The sequence below is a fragment of the Cherax quadricarinatus genome, chromosome 31 (genome assembly GCF_038502225.1).
Source record: "Cherax quadricarinatus isolate ZL_2023a chromosome 31, ASM3850222v1, whole genome shotgun sequence".
Taxonomy (NCBI): domain Eukaryota; kingdom Metazoa; phylum Arthropoda; class Malacostraca; order Decapoda; family Parastacidae; genus Cherax; species Cherax quadricarinatus.
In genome coordinates this window covers 13668278-13687803 of record NC_091322.1, presented here as the reverse complement: position 1 = coordinate 13687803, position 19526 = coordinate 13668278, and the positions used below count along the sequence as shown (strand labels likewise).

The following is a 19526-nucleotide window of genomic DNA, read 5'->3' as shown; positions in this document are numbered from 1 at the left end:
TTCACAGACACGTACATGCATATATATATACATACATATAGGTTTTTCTCCATTTTCTAAATAGCTCTTGTTCCTCTTTATTTCTTCTATTGTCCGTGGGGAAGTGGAAAAGAATCTTTCCTCCGTAAGCCATGCGTGTCGTATGAGGCGACTAAAATGCCGGGAGCAATGGGCTAGTAACCCCTTCTCCTGTAGACATTTACTAAAAAAGAGAAGAAGAAAAACTTTATAAAACTGGGATGCTTAAATGTGCGTGGATGTAGTGCGGATGACAAGAAACAGATGATTGCTGTTGTTATGAATGAAAAGAAGTTGGATGTCCTGGCCCTAAGCGAAACAAAGCTGAAGGGGGTAGGGGAGTTTCAGTGGGGGGAAATAAATGGGATTAAATCTGGAGTATCTGAGAGAGTTAGAGCAAAGGAATGGGTAGCAGTAATGTTAAATGATCAGTTATGGAAGGAGAAAAGAGAATATGAATGTGTGAATTCAAGAATTATGTGGATTAAAGTAAAGGTTGGATGCGAGAAGTGGGTCATAATAAGCGTGTATGCACCTGGAGAAGAGGGGAATGCAGAGGAGAGAGAGAGATTTTGGGAGATGTTAAGTGAATGTATAGGAGCCTTTGAACCAAGTGAGAGAGTAATTGTGGTAGGGGACCTGAATGCTAAAGTAGGAGAAACTTTTAGAGAGGGTGTGGTAGGTAAGTTTGGGGTGCCAGGTGTAAATGATAATGGGAGCCCTTTGATTGAACTTTGTATAGAAAGGGGTTTAGTTATAGGTAATACATATTTTAAGAAAAAGAGGATAAATAAGTATACAAGATATGATGTAGGGCGAAATGACAGTAGTTTGTTGGATTATGTATTGGTAGATAAAAGACTGTTGAGTAGACTTCAGTATGTACATGTTTATAGAGGGGCCACAGATATATCAGATCACTTTCTAGTTGTAGCTACACTGAGAGTAAAAGGTAGATGGGATACAAGGAGAACAGAAGCATCAGGGAAGAGAGAGGTGAAGGTTTATTAACTAAAAGAGGAGGCAGTTAGGGTAAGATATAAACAGCTATTGGAGGATAGATGGGCTAATGAGAGCATAGGCAATGGGGTCGAAGAGGTATGGGGTAGGTTTAAAAATGAAGTGTTAGAGTGTTCAGCAGAAGTTTGTGGTTACAGGAAAGTGGGTGCAGGAGGGAAGAGGAGCGATTGGTGGAATGATGATGTAAAGAGAGTAGTAAGGGAGAAAAAGTTAGCATATGAGAAGTTTTTACAAAGTAGAAGTGATGCAAGGAGGGAAGAGTATATGGAGAAAAAGAGAGACGTTAAGAGAGTGGTGAAGCAATGTAAAAAGAGAGCAAATGAGAGAGTGGGTGAGATGTTATCAACAAATTTTGTTGAAAATAAGAAAAAGTTTTGGAGTGAGATTAACAAGTTAAGAAAGCCTAGAGAACAAATGGATTTGTCAGTTAAAAATAGGAGAGGAGAGTTATTAAATGGAGAGTTAGAGGTATTGGGAAGATGGAGGGAATATTTTGAGGAACTGTTAAATGTTGATGAAGATAGGGAAGCTGTGATTACGTGTATGGGGCAAGGAGGAATAACATCTTGTAGGAGTGAGGAAGAGCCAGTTGTGAGTGTGGGGGAAGTTCGTGAGGCAGTAGGTAAAATGAAAGGGGGTAAGGCAGCCGGGATTGATGGGATAAAGATAGAAATGTTAAAAGCAGGTGGGGATATAGTTTTGGAGTGGTTGGTGCAATTATTTAATAAATGTATGGAAGAGGGTAAGGTACCTAGGGATTGGCAGAGAGCATGCATAGTTCCTTTGCATAAAGGCAAAGGAGATAAAAGAGAGTGCAAAAATTATAGGGGGATAAGTCTGTTGAGTATACCTGGTAAAGTGTATGGTAGAGTTATAATTGAAAGAATTAAGAGTAAGACGGAGAATAGGATAGCAGATGAACAAGGAGGCTTTAGGAAAGGTAGGGGGTGTGTGGACCAGGTGTTTACAGTGAAACATATAAGTGAACAGTATTTAGATAAGGCTAAAGAGGTCTTTGTGGCATTTATGGATTTGGAAAAGGCGTATGACAGGGTGGATAGGGGGGCAATGTGGCAGATGTTGCAAGTGTATGGTGTAGGAGGTAGGTTACTGAAAGCAGTGAAGGGTTTTTACGAGGATAGTGAGGCTCAAGTTAGAGTATGCAGGAAAGAGGGAAATTTTTTCCCAGTAAAAGTAGGCCTTAGACAAGGATGTGTGATGTCACCGTGGTTGTTTAATATATTTATAGATGGGGTTGTAAGAGAAGTAAATGCGAGGGTCTTGGCAAGAGGCGTGGAGTTAAAAGATAAAGAATCACACACAAAGTGGGAGTTGTCACAGCTGCTCTTTGCTGATGACACTATGCTCTTGGGAGATTCTAAACAGAAGTTGCAGAGATTGGTGGATGAATTTGGTAGGGTGTGCAAAAGAAGAAAATTAAAGGTGAATACAGGAAAGAGTAAGGTTATGAGGATAACAAAAAGATTAGGTGATGAAAGATTGGATATCAGATTGGAGGGAGAGAGTATGGAGGAGGTGAACGTATTCAGATATTTGGGAGTGGACGTGTCAGCGGATGGATCTATGAAAGATGAGGTGAATCATAGAATTGATGAGGGAAAAAGAGTGAGTGGTGCACTTAGGAGTCTGTGGAGACAAAGAACTTTGTCCTTGGAGGCAAAGAGGGGAATGTATGAGAGTATAGTTTTACCAACGCTCTTATATGGGTGTGAAGCGTGGGTGATGAATGTTGCAGCGAGGAGAAGGCTGGAGGCAGTGGAGATGTCATGTCTGAGGGCAATGTGTGGTGTGAATATAATGCAGAGAATTCGTAGTTTGGAAGTTAGAAGGAGGTGCGGGATTACCAAAACTGTTGTCCAGAGGGCTGAGGAAGGGTTGTTGAGGTGGTTCGGACATGTAGAGAGAATGGAGCGAAACAGAATGACTTCAAGAGTATATAAGTCTGTAGTGGAAGGAAGGCAGGGTAGGGGTCGGCCTAGGAAAGGTTGGAGGGAGGGGGTAAAGGAAGTTTTGTGTGCGAGGGGCTTGGACTTCCAGCAGGCATGCGTGAGCGTGTTTGATAGGAGTGAATGGAGACAAACGGTTTTTAATACTTGACGTGCTGTTGGAGTGTGAGCAAAGTAACATTTATGAAGGGATTCAGGGAAACCGGCAGGCCGGACTTGAGTCCTGGAGATGGGAAGTACAGTGCCTGCACTCTGAAGGAGGGGTGTTAATGTTGCAGTTTAAAAACTGTAGTGTAAAGCACCCTTCTGGCAAGACAGTGATGGAGTGAATGATGGTGAAAGTTTTTCTTTTTCGGGCCACCCTGCCTTGGTGGGAATCGGCCAGTGTGATAATAATAATAATAATAATATATATATATACATATATATACTTCATTACACACACATATACCCGTCTGTGTATATACACTGCTCTGATAGCACTACATCGAGGGAAAATCCCCTTCCCCTCAAAATATATACAATGCAAGAATATAAGCTTTCAACATTTGCTTCAGCTTATCCTCCATGTTTATATGTAACAGAGTTACTTAATATACAGTGAGTTTATGTTTAACCCCAGTTCACCCTTAACACTAGTTCAAGTTTACCCCAGGTTAAAGTTTACCCCAGGTTAAAGTTTACCCCAGGTTAAAGTTTACCCCAGGTTAAAGTTTACCCCAGGTTAAAGTTTACCCCAGGTTAAAGTTTACCCCAGGTTAAAGTTTACCCCAGGTTAAAGTTTACCCCAGGTTAAAGTTTACCCCAGGTTAAAGTTTACCCCAGGTAAAAGTTTACCCCAGGTTAAAGTTTACCCCAGGTTAAAGTTTACCCCAGGTTAAAGTTAAGCCCAAGTTAAACTACAGCCCAAGTTAACATTCAACACAATTTCACATTCAGCACAACTGCAAGTTAAACCAAATTTAAAATTAAACCTGACTCCCGCCTTCACCGTGACTCCCGCCTTCACCCCAACTCCCGCCTTCACCCTGACTCCCGCCTTCCCCCCAACTCCCGCCTTCACCCCAACTCCCGCCTTCACCCTGACTCCCGCCTTCACCCCAACTCCCGCCTTCACCCCAACTCCCGCCTTCACCCTGACTCCCGCCTTCCCCCCAACTCCCGCCTTCCCCCCAACTCCCGCCTTCACCCCAACTCCCGCCTTCACCCTGACTCCCGCCTTCCCCCCAACTCCCGCCTTCCCCCCAACTCCCGCCTTCACCCCAACTCCCGCCTTCACCCCAACTCCCGCCTTCACCCCAACTCCCGCCTTCCCCCCAACTCCCGCCTTCACCCCAACTCCCGCCTTCACCCCAACTCCCGCCTTCCCACCAACTCCCGCCTTCGCCCCAACTCCCGCCTTCACCCCAACTCCCGCCTTCACCCCAACTCCCGCCTTCACCCCAACTCTCGCCTTCACCCCAACTCCCGCCTTCCCCCCAAATCCCGCCTTCACCCTGACTCCCGCCTTCACCCCAACTCCCGCCTTCCCCCTGACTCCCGCCTTCACTCTGACTCCCGCCTTCACCCCAACTCCCGCCTTCACCCCAACTCCCGCTTTCACCCCAACTCCCGCCTTCACCCTGACTCCCGCCTTCACCCTGACTCCCGCCTTCACCCTGACTCCCGCCTTCACCCTGACTCCCGCCTTCACCCTGACTCCCGCCTTCACCCTGACTCCCGCCTTCACCCTGACTCCCGCCTTCACCCTAACTCCCGCTTTCACCCTAACTCCCGCCTTCACCCTAACTCCCGCCTTCACCCTGACTCCCGCCTTCACCCTGACTCCCGCCTTCACCCCGACTCCCGCCTTCACCCCGACTCCCGCTTTCACCCTGACTCCCGCCTTCCCCCTGACTCCCGCTTTCACCCTAAATCCCGCCTTCACCCTAACTCCCGCCTTCACCCTGACTCCCGCCTTCACCCTGACTCCCGCCTTCACCCCGACTCCCGCCTTCACCCCGACTCCCGCTTTCACCCTGACTCCCGCCTTCACCCTGACTCCCGCCTTCCCCCTGACTCCCGCCTTCACCCTGACTCCCGCCTTCACCCTGACTCCCGCCTTCACCCTAACTCCCGCCTTCACCCTGACTCCCGCCTTCACCCTGACTCCCGCCTTCACCCTGACTCCCGCCTTCACCCTGACTCCCGCCTTCACCCTGACTCCCGCCTTCACCCTGACTCCCGCCTTCACCCTGACTCCCGCCTTCACCCTAACTCCCGCCTTCACCCTGAGTCCCGCCTTCACCCTGACTCTCGCCTTCACCCTGACTCCCGCCTTCCCCCTGACTCCCGCCTTCACCCTGACTCCCGCCTTCACCCTGACTCCGGCCTTCACCTTGACTCCCGCCTTCACCCTGACTCCCGCCTTCACCCTGACTCCCGCCTTCACCCTGACTCCCGCCTTCACCCTGACTCCCGCCTTCACCCTAACTCCCGCCTTCACCCTGAGTCCCGCCTTCACCCTGACTCCCGCCTTCACCCTGACTCCCGCCTTCCCCCTGACTCCCGCCTTCACCCTGACTCCCGCCTTCACCCTGACTCCCGCCTTCCCCCGGACTCCCGCCTTCACCCTGACTCCCGCCTTCCCCCTGACTCCCGCCTTCACCCTGACTCCCGCCTTCACCCTGACTCCCGCCTTCACCCTAACTCCCGCCTTCACCCTGACTCCCGCCTTCACCCCAACTCCCGCCTTCACCCTGACTCCCGCCTTCACCCCAACTCCCGCCTTCTCCCTGACTCCCGCCTTCACCCCAACTCCCGCCTTCACCCTGACTCCCGCCTTCACCCTGACTCCCGCCTTCACCCTGACTCCCGCCTTCACCCTGACTCCTGCATTCACCCCAACTCCCGCCTTCACCCTGACTCCCGCCTTCACCCTGACTCCCGCCTTCACCCCAACTCCCGCCTTCACCCCAACTCCCGCCTTCACCCTGACTCCCGCCTTCACCCCAACTCCCGCCTTCACCCTGATTCCCGCCTTCACCCTGACTCCCGCCTTCACCCCAACTCCCGCCTTCACCCTGACTCCCGCCTTCACCCTGACTCCCGCCTTCACCCTGACTCCCGCCGTCACCCTGACTCCCGCCTTCACCCCAACTCCCGCCTTCACCCTGACTCCCGCCTTCACCCTGACTCCCGCCGTCCCCCACACTCCCTCCTTCACCCCAACTCCCGCCTTCACCCCAACTCCCGCCTTCACCCTGACTCCCGCCTTCACCCTGACTCCCGCCTTCACCCTGACTCCTGCCTTCACCCTGACTCCCGCCTTCACCCTAACTCCCGCCTTCACCCTGACTCCCGCCTTCACCCTGACTCCCGCCTTCACCCTGACTCCCGCCTTCACCCTGACTCCCGCCTTCACCCTGACTCCCGCCTTCACCCTGACTCCCGTCTTCACCCTGACTCCCGCCTTCACCCTGACTCCCGCCTTCACCCTGACTCCCGCCTTCACCCTGACTCCCGCCTTCACCCTGACTCCCTCCTTCACCCTGAATCCCGCCTTCACCCTGACTCCCGCCTTCCCCCTGACTCCCGCCTTCACCCCGACTCCCGCCTTCACCCCGACTCCCGCCTTCACCCTGACTCCCGCCTTCACCCTGACTCCCGCCTTCACCCTGACTCCCGCCTTCACCCTGACTCCCGCCTTCACCCTGACTCCCGCCTTCACCCTGACTCCCGCCTTCACCCTGACGCCCGCCTTCACCCTGAGTCCCGCCTTCACCCTGACTCTCGCCTTCACCCTGACTCCCGCCTTCACCCTGACTCCCGCCTTCACCCTGACTCCCGCCTTCACCCTGACTCCGGCCTTCACATTGACTCCCGCCTTCACCCTGACTCCCGCCTTCACCCTGACTCCCGCCTTCACCCTGACTCCCGCCTTCACCCTGACTCCCGCCTTCACCCTAACTCCCGCCTTCACCCTGAGTCCCGCCTTCACCCTGACTCCCGCCTTCACCCTGACTCCCGCCTTCCCCCTGACTCCAGCCTTCACCCTGACTCCCGCCTTCACCCTGACTCCCGCCTTCCCCCTGACTCCCGCCTTTACCCTGACTCCCGCCTTCCCCCTGACTCCCGCCTTCACCCTGACTCCCGCCTTCACCCTGACTCCCGCCTTCACCCTGACTCCCGCCTTCACCCTGACTCCCGCCTTCACCCCAACTCCCGCCTTCACCCTGACTCCCGCCTTCACCCCAACTCCCGCCTTCTCCCTGACTCCCGCCTTCACCCCAACTCCCGCCTTCACCCTGACTCCCGCCTTCACCCTGACTCCCGCCTTCACCCTGACTCCCGCCTTCACCCTGACTCCTGCATTCACCCCAACTCCCGCCTTCACCCTGACTCCCGCCTTCACCCTGACTCCCGCCTTCACCCCAACTCCCGCCTTCACCCCAACTCCCGCCTTCACCCTGACTCCCGCCTTCACCCCAACTCCCGCCTTCACCCTGACTCCCGCCTTCACCCTGACTCCCGCCTTCTCCCCAACTCCCGCCTTCACCCTGACTCCCGCCTTCACCCTGACTCCCGCCTTCACCCTGACTCCCGCCTTCACCCTGACTCCCGCCTTCACCCCAACTCCCGCCTTCACCCTGACTCCCGCCTTCACCCCCACTCCCGCCCTCCCCCCCACTCCCGCCTTCACCCCAACTCCCGCCTTCACCCTGACTCCCGCCTTCACCCTGACTCCCGCCTTCACCCTGACTCCCGCCTTCACCCTGACTCCCGCCTTCACCCTGACTCCCGCCTTCACCCTGACTCCCGCCTTCACCCTGACTCCCGCCTTCACCCTGACTCCCGCCTTCACCCTGACTCCCGTCTTCACCCTGACTCCCGCCTTCACCCTGACTCCCGCCTTCACCCTGACTCCCGCCTTCACCCTGACTCCCGCCTTCACCCTGACTCCCGCCTTCACCCTGAATCCCGCCTTCACCCTGACTCCCGCCTTCCCCCTGACTCCCGCCTTCACCCCGACTCCCGCCTTCACCCCGACTCCCGCCTTCACCCTGACTCCCGCCTTCACCCTGACTCCCGCCTTCACCCTGACTCCCGCCTTCACCCCCACTCCCGCCTTCACCCTGACTCCCGCCTTCACCCCAACTCCCGCCTTCCCCCTGACTCCCGCCTTCACCCTGACTCCCGCCTTCAAGCTGACTCCCGCCTTCCCCCTGACTCCCGCCTTCACCCTGACTCCCGCCTTCACCCCAACTTGCGACTTCACCCTGACTCCCGCCTTCACCCCAACTCCCGCCTTCCCCCTGACTCCCGCCTTCACCCTGACTCCCGCCTTCACCCTGACTCCCGCCTTCACCCTGACTCCCGCTTTCACCCTGACTCCCGCCTTCACCCTGACTCCCGCCTTCACCCTGACTCCCGCCTTCACCCTGACTCCCGCCTTCACCCTGACTCCCGCCTTCACCCTAACTCCCGCCTTCACCCTGAGTCCCGCCTTCACCCTGACTCCCGCCTTCACCCTGACTCCCGCCTTTCCCCTGACTCCCGCCTTCACCCTGACTCCCGCCTTCCCCCTGACTCCCGCCTTCACCCTGACTCCCGCCTTCACCCTGACTCCCGCCTTCACCCTGACTCCCGCCTTCACCCTGACTCCCGCCTTCACCCTAACTCCCGCCTTCACCCTGAGTCCCGCCTTCACCCTGACTCTCGCCTTCACCCTGACTCCCGCCTTCACCCCAACTCCCGCCTTCACCCTGACTCCCGCCTTCACCCTGACTCCCGCCTTCACCCTGACTCCCGCCGTCACCCTGACTCCCGCCTTCACCCCAACTCCCGCCTTCACCCTGACTCCCGCCTTCACCCTGACTCCCGCCCTCACCCCTACTCCCGCCTTCACCCCAACTCCCGCCTTCACCCTGACTCCCGCCTTCACCCTGACTCCCGCCTTCACCCTGACTCCCGCCTTCACCCTGACTCCTGCCTTCACCCTGACTCCCGCCTTCACCCTAACTCCCGCCTTCACCCTGACTCCCGCCTTCACCCCAACTCCCGCCTTCACCCTGACTCCCGCCTTCACCCTGACTCCCGCCTTCACCCCAACTCCCGCCTTCACCCTGACTCCCGCCTTCACCCTGACTCCCGCCTTCACCCTGACTCCCGCCGTCACCCTGACTCCCGCCTTCACCCCAACTCCCGCCTTCACCCTGACTCCGGCCTTCACCCTGACTCCCGCCCTCCCCCCAACTCCCGCCTTCACCCCAACTCCCGCCTTCACCCTGACTCCCGCCTTCACCCTGACTCCCGCCTTCACCCTGACTCCCGCCTTCACCCTGACTCCTGCCTTCACCCTGACTCCCGCCTTCACCCTAACTCCCGCCTTCACCCTGACTCCCGCCTTCACCCTGACTCCCGCCTTCACCCTGACTCCCGCCTTCACCCTGACTCCCGCCTTCACCCTGACTCCCGCCTTCACCCTGACTCCCGTCTTCACCCTGACTCCCGCCTTCACCCTGACTCCCGCCTTCACCCTGACTCCCGCCTTCACCCTGACTCCCGCCTTCACCCTGACTCCCGCCTTCACCCTGAATCCCGCCTTCACCCTGACTCCCGCCTTCCCCCTGACTCCCGCCTTCACCCCGACTCCCGCCTTCACCCCGACTCCCGCCTTCACCCTGACTCCCGCCTTCACCCTGACTCCCGCCTTCACCCTGACTCCCGCCTTCACCCTGACTCCCGCCTTCACCCTGACTCCCGCCTTCACCCTGACTCCCGCCTTCACCCTGACTCCCGCCTTCACCCTAACTCCCGCCTTCACCCTGAGTCCCGCCTTCACCCTGACTCCCGCCTTCCCCCTGACTCCCGCCTTCACCCTGACTCCCGCCTTCACCCTGACTCCGGCCTTCACCCTGACTCCCGCCTTCACCCTGACTCCCGCCTTCACCCTGACTCCCGCCTTCACCCTGACTCCCGCCTTCACCCTGACTCCCGCCTTCACCCTAACTCCCGCCTTCACCCTGAGTCCCGCCTTCACCCTGACTCCCGCCTTCACCCTGACTCCCGCCTTCCCCCTGACTCCCGCCTTCACCCAGACTCCCGCCTTCACCCTGACTCCCGCCTTCCCCCTGACTCCCGCCTTCACCCTGACTCCCGCCTTCCCCCTGACTCCCGCCTTCACCCTGACTCCCGCCTTCACCCTGACTCCCGCCTTCACCCTGACTCCCGCCTTCACCCTGACTCCCGCCTTCACCCCAACTCCCGCCTTCACCCTGACTCCCGCCTTCACCCCAACTCCCGCCTTCTCCCTGACTCCCGCCTTCACCCCAACTCCCGCCTTCACCCTGACTCCCGCCTTCACCCTGACTCCCGCCTTCACCCTGACTCCCGCCTTCACCCTGACTCCTGCATTCACCCCAACTCCCGCCTTCACCCTGACTCCCGCCTTCACCCTGACTCCCGCCTTCACCCTGACTCCCGCCTTCACCCTGAATCCCGCCTTCACCCTGACTCCCGCCTTCCCCCTGACTCCCGCCTTCACCCCGACTCCCGCCTTCACCCCGACTCCCGCCTTCACCCTGACTCCCGCCTTCACCCTGACTCCCGCCTTTACCCTGACTCCCGCCTTCACCCTGACTCCCGCCTTCACCCTGACTCCCGCCTTCACCCTGACTCCCGCCTTCACCCTGACTCCCGCCTTCACCCTAACTCCCGCCTTCACCCTGAGTCCCGCCTTCACCCTGACTCCCGCCTTCCCCCTGACTCCCGCCTTCACCCTGACTCCCGCCTTCACCCTGACTCCGGCCTTCACCCTGACTCCCGCCTTCACCCTGACTCCCGCCTTCACCCTGACTCCCGCCTTCACCCTGACTCCCGCCTTCACCCTGACTCCCGCCTTCACCCTAACTCCCGCCTTCACCCTGAGTCCCGCCTTCACCCTGACTCCCGCCTTCACCCTGACTCCCGCCTTCCCCCTGACTCCCGCCTTCACCCTGACTCCCGCCTTCACCCTGACTCCCGCCTTCCCCCTGACTCCCGCCTTCACCCTGACTCCCGCCTTCCCCCTGACTCCCGCCTTCACCCTGACTCCCGCCTTCACCCTGACTCCCGCCTTCACCCTGACTCCCGCCTTCACCCTGACTCCCGCCTTCACCCCAACTCCCGCCTTCACCCTGACTCCCGCCTTCACCCCAACTCCCGCCTTCTCCCTGACTCCCGCCTTCACCCCAACTCCCGCCTTCACCCTGACTCCCGCCTTCACCCTGACTCCCGCCTTCACCCTGACTCCCGCCTTCACCCTGACTCCTGCATTCACCCCAACTCCCGCCTTCACCCTGACTCCCGCCTTCACCCTGACTCCCGCCTTCACCCCAACTCCCGCCTTCACCCCAACTCCCGCCTTCACCCTGACTCCCGCCTTCACCCCAACTCCCGCCTTCACCCTGACTCCCGCCTTCACCCTGACTCCCGCCTTCACCCCAACTCCCGCCTTCACCCTGACTCCCGCCTTCACCCTGACTCCCGCTATCACCCTGACTCCCGCCTTCACCCTGACTCCCGCCTTCACCCCAACTCCCGCCTTCACCCTGACTCCCGCCTTCACCCTGACTCCCGCCCTCCCCCCAACTCCCGCCTTCACCCCCACTCCCGCCTTCACCCTGACTCCCGCCTTCACCCTGACTCCCGCCTTCACCCTGACTCCCGCCTTCACCCTGACTCCAGCCTTCACCCTGACTCCCGCCTTCACCCTGACTCCCGCCTTCACCCTGACTCCCGCCTTCACCCTGACTCCCGCCTTCACCCTGACTCCCGCCTTCACCCTGACTCCCGCCTTCACCCTGACTCCCGCCTTCACCCTGACTCCCGTCTTCACCCTGACTCCCGCCTTCACCCTGACTCCCGCCTTCACCCTGACTCCCGCCTTCACCCTGACTCCCGCCTTCACCCTGACTCCCGCCTTCACCCTGAATCCCGCCTTCACCCTGACTCCCGCCTTCCCCCTGACTCCCGCCTTCACCCCGACTCCCGCCTTCACCCCGACTCCCGCCTTCACCCTGACTCCCGCCTTCACCCTGACTCCCGCCTTCACCCTGACTCCCGCCTTCACCCCAACTCCCGCCTTCACCCTGACTCCCGCCTTCACCCCAACTCCCGCCTTCCCCCTGACTCCCGCCTTCACCCTGACTCCCGCCTTCAAGCTGACTCCCGCCTTCCCCCTGACTCCCGCCTTCACCCTGACTCCCGCCTTCACCCCAACTCCCGACTTCACCCTGACTCCCGCCTTCACCCCAACTCCCGCCTTCCCCCTGACTCCCGCCTTCACCCTGACTCCCGCCTTCACCCTGACTCCCGCCTTCACCCTGACTCCCGCTTTCACCCTGACTCCCGCCTTCACCCTGACTCCCGCCTTCACCCTGACTCCCGCCTTCACCCTAACTCCCGCCTTCACCCTGAGTCCCGCCTTCACCCTGACTCCCGCCTTCACCCTGACTCCCGCCTTTCCCCTGACTCCCGCCTTCACCCTGACTCCCGCCTTCCCCCTGACTCCCGCCTTCACCCTGACTTCCGCCTTCACCCTGACTCCCGCCTTCACCCTGACTCCCGCCTTCACCCTGACTCCCGCCTTCACCCTAACTCCCGCCTTCACCCTGAGTCCCGCCTTCACCCTGACTCTCGCCTTCCCCCTGACTCCCGCCTTCCCCCTGACTCCCGCCTTCACCCTGACTCCCGCCTTCCCCCTGACTCCGGCCTTCACCTTGACTCCCGCCTTCACCCTGACTCCCGCCTTCACCCTGACTCCCGCCTTCACCCTGACTCCCGCCTTCACCCTGACTCCCGCCTTCACCCTCACTCCCGCCTTCACCCTGAGTCCCGCCTTCACCCTGACTCCCGCCTTCACCCTGACTCCCGCCTTCCCCCTGACTCCCGCCTTCACCCTGACTCCCGCCTTCACCCTGACTCCCGCCTTCCCCCTGACTCCCGCCTTCACCCTGACTCCCGCCTTCCCCCTGACTCCCGCCTTCACCCTGACTCCCGCCTTCACCCTGACTCCCGCCTTCACCCTGACTCCCGCCTTCACCCTGACTCCCGCCTTCACCCCAACTCCCGCCTTCACCCTGACTCCCGCCTTCACCCCAACTCCCGCCTTCTCCCTGACTCCCGCCTTCACCCCAACTCCCGCCTTTACCCTGACTCCCGCCTTCACCCTGACTCCCGCCTTCACCCTGACTCCCGCCTTCACCCTGACTCCTGCATTCACCCCAACTCCCGCCTTCACCCTGACTCCCGCCTTCACCCTGACTCCCGCCTTCATCCCAACTCCCGCCTTCACCCCAACTCCCGCCTTCACCCTGACTCCCGCCTTCACCCCAACTCCCGCCTTCACCCTGACTCCCGCCTTCACCCTGACTCCCGCCTTCACCCCAACTCCCGCCTTCACCATGACTCCCGCCTTCACCCTGACTCCCGCCTTCACCCTGACTCCCGCCTTCACCCTGACTCCCGCCTTCACCCCAACTCCCGCCTTCACCCTGACTCCCGCCTTCACCCTGACTCCCGCCCTCCCCCCCACTCCCGCCTTCACCCCAACTCCCGCCTTCACCCTGACTCCCGCCTTCACCCTGACTCCCACCTTCACCCTGACTCCCGCCTTCACCCTGACTCCTGCCTTCCCCCTGACTCCCGCCTTCACCCTGACTCCCGCCTTCACCCTGACTCCCGCCTTCACCCTGACTCCCGCCTTCACCCTGACTCCCGCCTTCACCCTGACTCCCGCCTTCACCCTGACTCCCGCCTTCACCCTGACTCCCGTTTTCACCCTGACTCCCGCCTTCACCCTGACTCCCGCCTTCACCCTGACTCCCGCCTTCACCCTGACTCCCGCCTTCACCCTGACTCCCGCCTTCACCCTGACTCCCGCCTTCACCCTGACTCCCGCCTTCCCCCTGACTCCCGCCTTCACCCCGACTCCCGCCTTCACCCTGACTCCCGCCTTCACCCTGACTCCCGCCTTCACCCTGACTCCCGCCTTCACCCTGACTCCCGCCTTCACCCCAACTCCCGCCTTCACCCTGACTCCCGCCTTCACCCCAACTCCCGCCTTCCCCCTGACTCCCGCCTTCACCCTGACTCCCGCCTTCACCCCAACTCCCGCCTTCACCCTGACTCCCGCCTTCACCCCAACTCCCGCCTTCCCCCTGACTCCCGCCTTCACCCTGACTCCCGCCTTCACCCTGACTCCCGCCTTCACCCTGACTCCCGCTTTCACCCTGACTCCCGCCTTCACCCTGACTCCCGCCTTCACCCTGACTCCCGCCTTCACCCTGACTCCCGCCTTCACAATGACTCCCGCCTTCACCCTAACTCCCGCCTTCACCCTGAGTCCCGCCTTCACCCTGACTCCCGCCTTCACCCTGACTCCCGCCTTTCCCCTGACTCCCGCCTTCACCCTGACTCCCGCCTTCCCCCTGACTCCCGCCTTCACCCTGACTCCCGCCTTCCCCCTGACTCCCGCCTTCACCCTGACTCCCGCCTTCCCCCTGACTCCCGCCTTCACCCTGACTCCCGCCTTCACCCCAACTCCCGCCTTCACCCTGACTCCCGCCTTCACCCTGACTCCCGCCTTCACCCTGACTCCCGCCTTCACCCTGACTCCCGCCTTTCCCCTGACTCCCGCCTTCACCCTGACTCCCGCCTTCACCCTGACTCCCGCCTTCACCCTGACTCCCGCCTTCCCCCTGACACCCGCCTTCACCCTGACTCCCGCCTTCCCCCTGACTCCCGCCTTCACCCTGACTCCCGCCTTCACCCCAACTCCCGCCTTCACCCTGACTCCCGCCTTCACCCTGGCTCCCGCCTTCACCCTGACTCCCGCCTTCACCCTGACTCCCGCCTTCACCCTGACTCCCGCCTTCACCCTGACTCCCGCCTTCCCCCTGACTCCCGCCTTCACCCTGACTCCCGCCTTCACCCCAACTCCCGCCTTCACCCTGACTCCCGCCTTCACCCTGACTCCCGCCTTCACCCCAACTCCCGCCTTCACCCTGACTCCCGCCTTCACCCTGACTCCCGCCTTCACCCCAACTCCCGCCTTCACCCTGACTCCCGCCTTCACCCTGACTTCCGCCTTCACCCTGAGTCCCGCCTTCACCCTGACTCCCGCCATCACTCCGACTCCCGCCTTCACCCTGACTCCCGCCTTCACCCCGACTCCCGCCTTCCCCCTGACTCCCGCCTTCACCCTGACTCCCGCCTTCACCCTGACTCCTGCCTTCACCCTGACTCCCGCCTTCACCCTGACTCCGGCCTTCCCCCTGACTCCCGCCTTCACCCTGACTCCCACCTTCACCCTGACTCCCGCCTTCACCCTGACTCCCGCCTTCACCCTGACTCCTGCCTTCACCCTGACTCCCGCCTTCACCCTGACTCCCGCCTTCACCTGACTCCCACCTTCACCCTGACTCCCACCTTCACCCCGACTCCCGCCTTCACCCTAACTCCCGCCTTCACCCTAACTCCCGCATTCACCCCGACTCCCGCCTTCACCCCGACTCCCGCCTTCACCCCAACTCCCGCCTTCACCCTAACTCCCGCCTTCACCCTGACTCCCGTCTTCACCCTAACTCCCGCCTTCACCCCGACTCCCGCCTTCACCCTGACTCCCGCCTTCACCCTGACTCCCGTCTTCACCCTAACTCTCGCCTTCACCCCGACTCCCGCCTTCACCCCGACTCCCGCCTTCACCCCAACTCCCGCCTTCACCCTAACTCCCGCCTTCACCCTGACTCCCGTCTTCACCCTAACTCCCGCCTTCACCCCGACTCCCGCCTTCACCCTGACTCCCGCCTTCACCCTGACTCCCGTCTTCACCCTAACTCCCGCCTTCACCCCGACTCCCGCCTTCACCCTGACTCCCGCCTTCACCCTGACTCCCGTCTTCACCCTAACTCTCGCCTTCACCCCGACTCCCGCCTTCACCCCGACTCCCGCCTTCACCCCAACTCCCGCCTTCACCCTAACTCCCGCCTTCACCCTGACTCCCGTCTTCACCCTAACTCCCGCCTTCACCCCGACTCCCGCCTTCACCCTGACTCCCGCCTTCACCCTGACTCCCGTCTTCACCCTAACTCCCGCCTTCACCCCGACTCCCGCCTTCACCCTGACTCCCGCCTTCACCCCAACTCCCGCCTTCACCCTAACTCCCGCCTTCACCCTGACTCCCGTCTTCACCCTAACTCCCGCCTTCACCCCGACTCCCGCCTTCACCCCGACTCCCGCCTTCACCCCGACTCCCGCCTTCACCCCAACTCCCGCCTTCACCCTAACTCCCGCCTTCACCCTAACTCCCGTCTTCACCCTAACTCCCGCCTTCACCCCGACTCCCGCCTTCACCCCGACTCCCGCCTTCACCCCAACTCCCGCCTTCACCCTAACTCCCGCCTTCACCCTGACTCCCGTCTTCACCCTAACTCCCGCCTTCACCCTGACTCCCGTCTTCACCCTAACTCCCGCCTTCACCCCGACTCCCGCCTTCACCCCGACTCCCGCCTTCACCCCAACTCCCGCCTTCACCCTAACTCCCGCCTTCACCCTGACTCCCGTCTTCACCCTAACTCCCGCCTTCACCCTGACTCCCGTCTTCACCCTAACTCCCGCCTTCACCCCAACTCCCGCCTTCACCCTAACTCCCGCCTTCACCCTGACTCCCGTCTTCACCCTAACTCCCGCCTTCACCCTGACTCCCGTCTTCACCCTGACTCCCGTCTTCACCCTGACTCCCGCCTTCACCCCGACTCCCGCCTTCACCCCGACTCCCGCGTCCAACAGAAGGTCACGTTCAACCTAGGTTAACATTTATTGCTAAGTTAACATGTAACTCACGTTAACATTTAACACACGTTAACCAACAGACCTCTGGCTTTCAAGAAGGCGCTGGACAGGCACCTACAGTCAGTACCTGGCCAGCCGGGTTGTGGTTCGTACGTCAGTTTGCGTGCGACCAACAGTAACAGCCTGGTTGATCAGACCCTGATCCACCACGAGGCCTAGTCACAGACCGGGCCGTGGGGGCTTTGACCCCCGAAACCCTTCCAGGTATACATTAACATTTAACACAAGTTAACATATAACACCCGTTTACATATAACACAAATCAACATTTAACACAAATTAAACATTTATAACACTGTCAAAATTTATAACTAAGTAAACATTTACCACAATTCAACATTTACCACAAGTTAACATTTACCACAATTTAACATTTACCACAGATTAACATTTAACACAAGTTAATGACTCACGAAATCGTAATAACACGATTGTAAACCAACCAGGGAACGGGCGGAGGTTGAACCCATGACATACGCACTGGCCTGGAGTTTAACGACTCATTCGCCATGGGTTCTAACCCCACCCGTACCGTGGTTTAATACATGCCAATAATTAACATAGTTAAGCATTTAACAGAGATTAACCTTGAATATAAATATTTAACACAGGTTAACATTTAACATAAGTCAACATCTAACACAAGTCGACATTTAACACAAATTAACCTTGAACATAAGCATTTAACACAATGTCGACATTTAAGCATGGTTAACATACAGGTACGAGACGATATATAATTTTCTGTCTTATAGGGTACAGAGTTACCAATATAACAGTTTATATACAGCAGGTTTGCAAAGTTAGGGAGGAGGGGGAGACACTGCCTACCTAACCTAACTTGCCTTAGGACACCTAAGTTTACCTCACCTAACCTAACGTAACATTACTTAAACCTAATCCTACTATGTCTTACCTAAAAAGCTGTAACTTACCTTATGGAGCCTTAAGCATATCTAATATAACCTTACCTGGATGTTTACCTGGAGAGAATTCCGAGGATCAACGCCTCCGCGGCCCGATCCACGACCAGGCCTCCTGCTGGATCAGTGCCTGATCAACCAGGCTGTTACTGCTGGCCACACGCAGTCCAACATATGAACCACAGCCCGGCTGATCCTAACCAACCAAACCAAACATTACTTTACATAACCATACCTAACGAATAATCTTACCTAACAATAAATAACCTCACTTAACGAATAACCTCACCTAACGAATAGCCTCACTTAACGAATAACCTCACCTAACAATAAATAGCCTTACCTAACAATAGCCTCACTTAACGAATAACCTCACCTAACAATAACCTCATTTAATAATAGACAACCTCACCTAATAATAAATAACCTCGTCTACCAATAAATAACCTTACCTAACAATAAATAACCTTACCTAACAATAAATAACCTTACCTAACAACAAATAACCTAACAATAAATAACCTTACCTAACAATAAACAACCTTACCTAACAACAAATAACCTAACAATAAATAACCTTACCTAAGCACACCTAACAATTTTTTTTACCTAACTACATCTAACCATACTTTACCTAACCCAACTTTAACCAACCTTAACTTTATCGTATCTAATCTAACCTAACATTTCATGAACTAACTTAAACGAACACTGGGAAGAGCCAGAGGGATGGTAAGCTTCGTTGTGACACAGGTCGTGCCATGTGTTCACATCTGGCTGTGACACAGGTCGTGTCATGTGTTCACATCTGGCTGTGACACAGGTCGTGTCATGTGTCACACATCTGGCTGTGACACAGGTCGTGTCATGTGTTCACATCTGGCTGTGACACAGGTCGTGTCATGTGTTCACATCTTGCTGTGACACAGGTCGTGTCATGTGTTCACATCTGGCTGCGACACAGGTCGTGTCATGTGTTCACATCTGGCTGTGACACAGGTGGTGTCATGTGTTCACATCTGGCTGTGACACAGGTCGTGTCATGTGTTCACATCTGCCTGTGACACAGGTCGTGTCATGTGTTCACGTCTGGTTGTGACACAGGTCGTGTACATTTCTAGTTGACACAGGTCATGTGTGCGTGCGTGTACACACATGTCTAGTTGTGACAGGTCGTGCGTGTGTATTTAGAGAACATGATTCGATTAATTAATCTATCAATATTCAACATTCACTCTCTCACATTCACTTTCTCTCACTCTCACCTGGCAGCAGGTCTTGAGACCTGTTCTTGTGTAGGTTGTGCGGTAGCTTGGCCTGGCTGGTTGAGAGCCTGGGTTTGTACTCTTGCAGGCTGAACATCTCCGCTCTGGACCTCTCCGAGATCACGCACTCCATCTGCAACAATTACCACCACACGCTGAGTAACAACACCACATGATGGGCAACAGTTATCACACGTTGAGCACACATTACACAATTCGGAAAATCAGACCAAAATAATATACATATATGACTTGCGAAATCGTGATGATAAATTTGTAATCAACTAACTGAACGGACGATTGAAAAGAGTGTCAAGCCAGAGTTACAGCTAGCAGGTCAATGCCTTAATTATTGTAGCATGCCAGCCTAATGGAAAAATAAACAAATGCAGTATAATGTGATCCTTTATTGACTACGTTTCGCCCACACAGTGGGCTTTATCAAGTCACAAACAAACCTG

General features: G+C 57.8%; 1 protein-coding gene across 1 annotated transcript in view; it reads right to left on the bottom strand.

Moving 5' to 3' along the window:
- The window catches only part of LOC128699169 (uncharacterized), a 135190-nt gene that overhangs the window by 76943 nt on the left and 38721 nt on the right, over window positions 1-19526 (bottom strand). The window contains exon 7 of the mRNA XM_053791730.2: window positions 19066-19198. Coding sequence (XP_053647705.2) covers window positions 19066-19198 — 133 coding nt within the window. The remainder of the gene's footprint in view (window positions 1-19065; window positions 19199-19526) is intronic.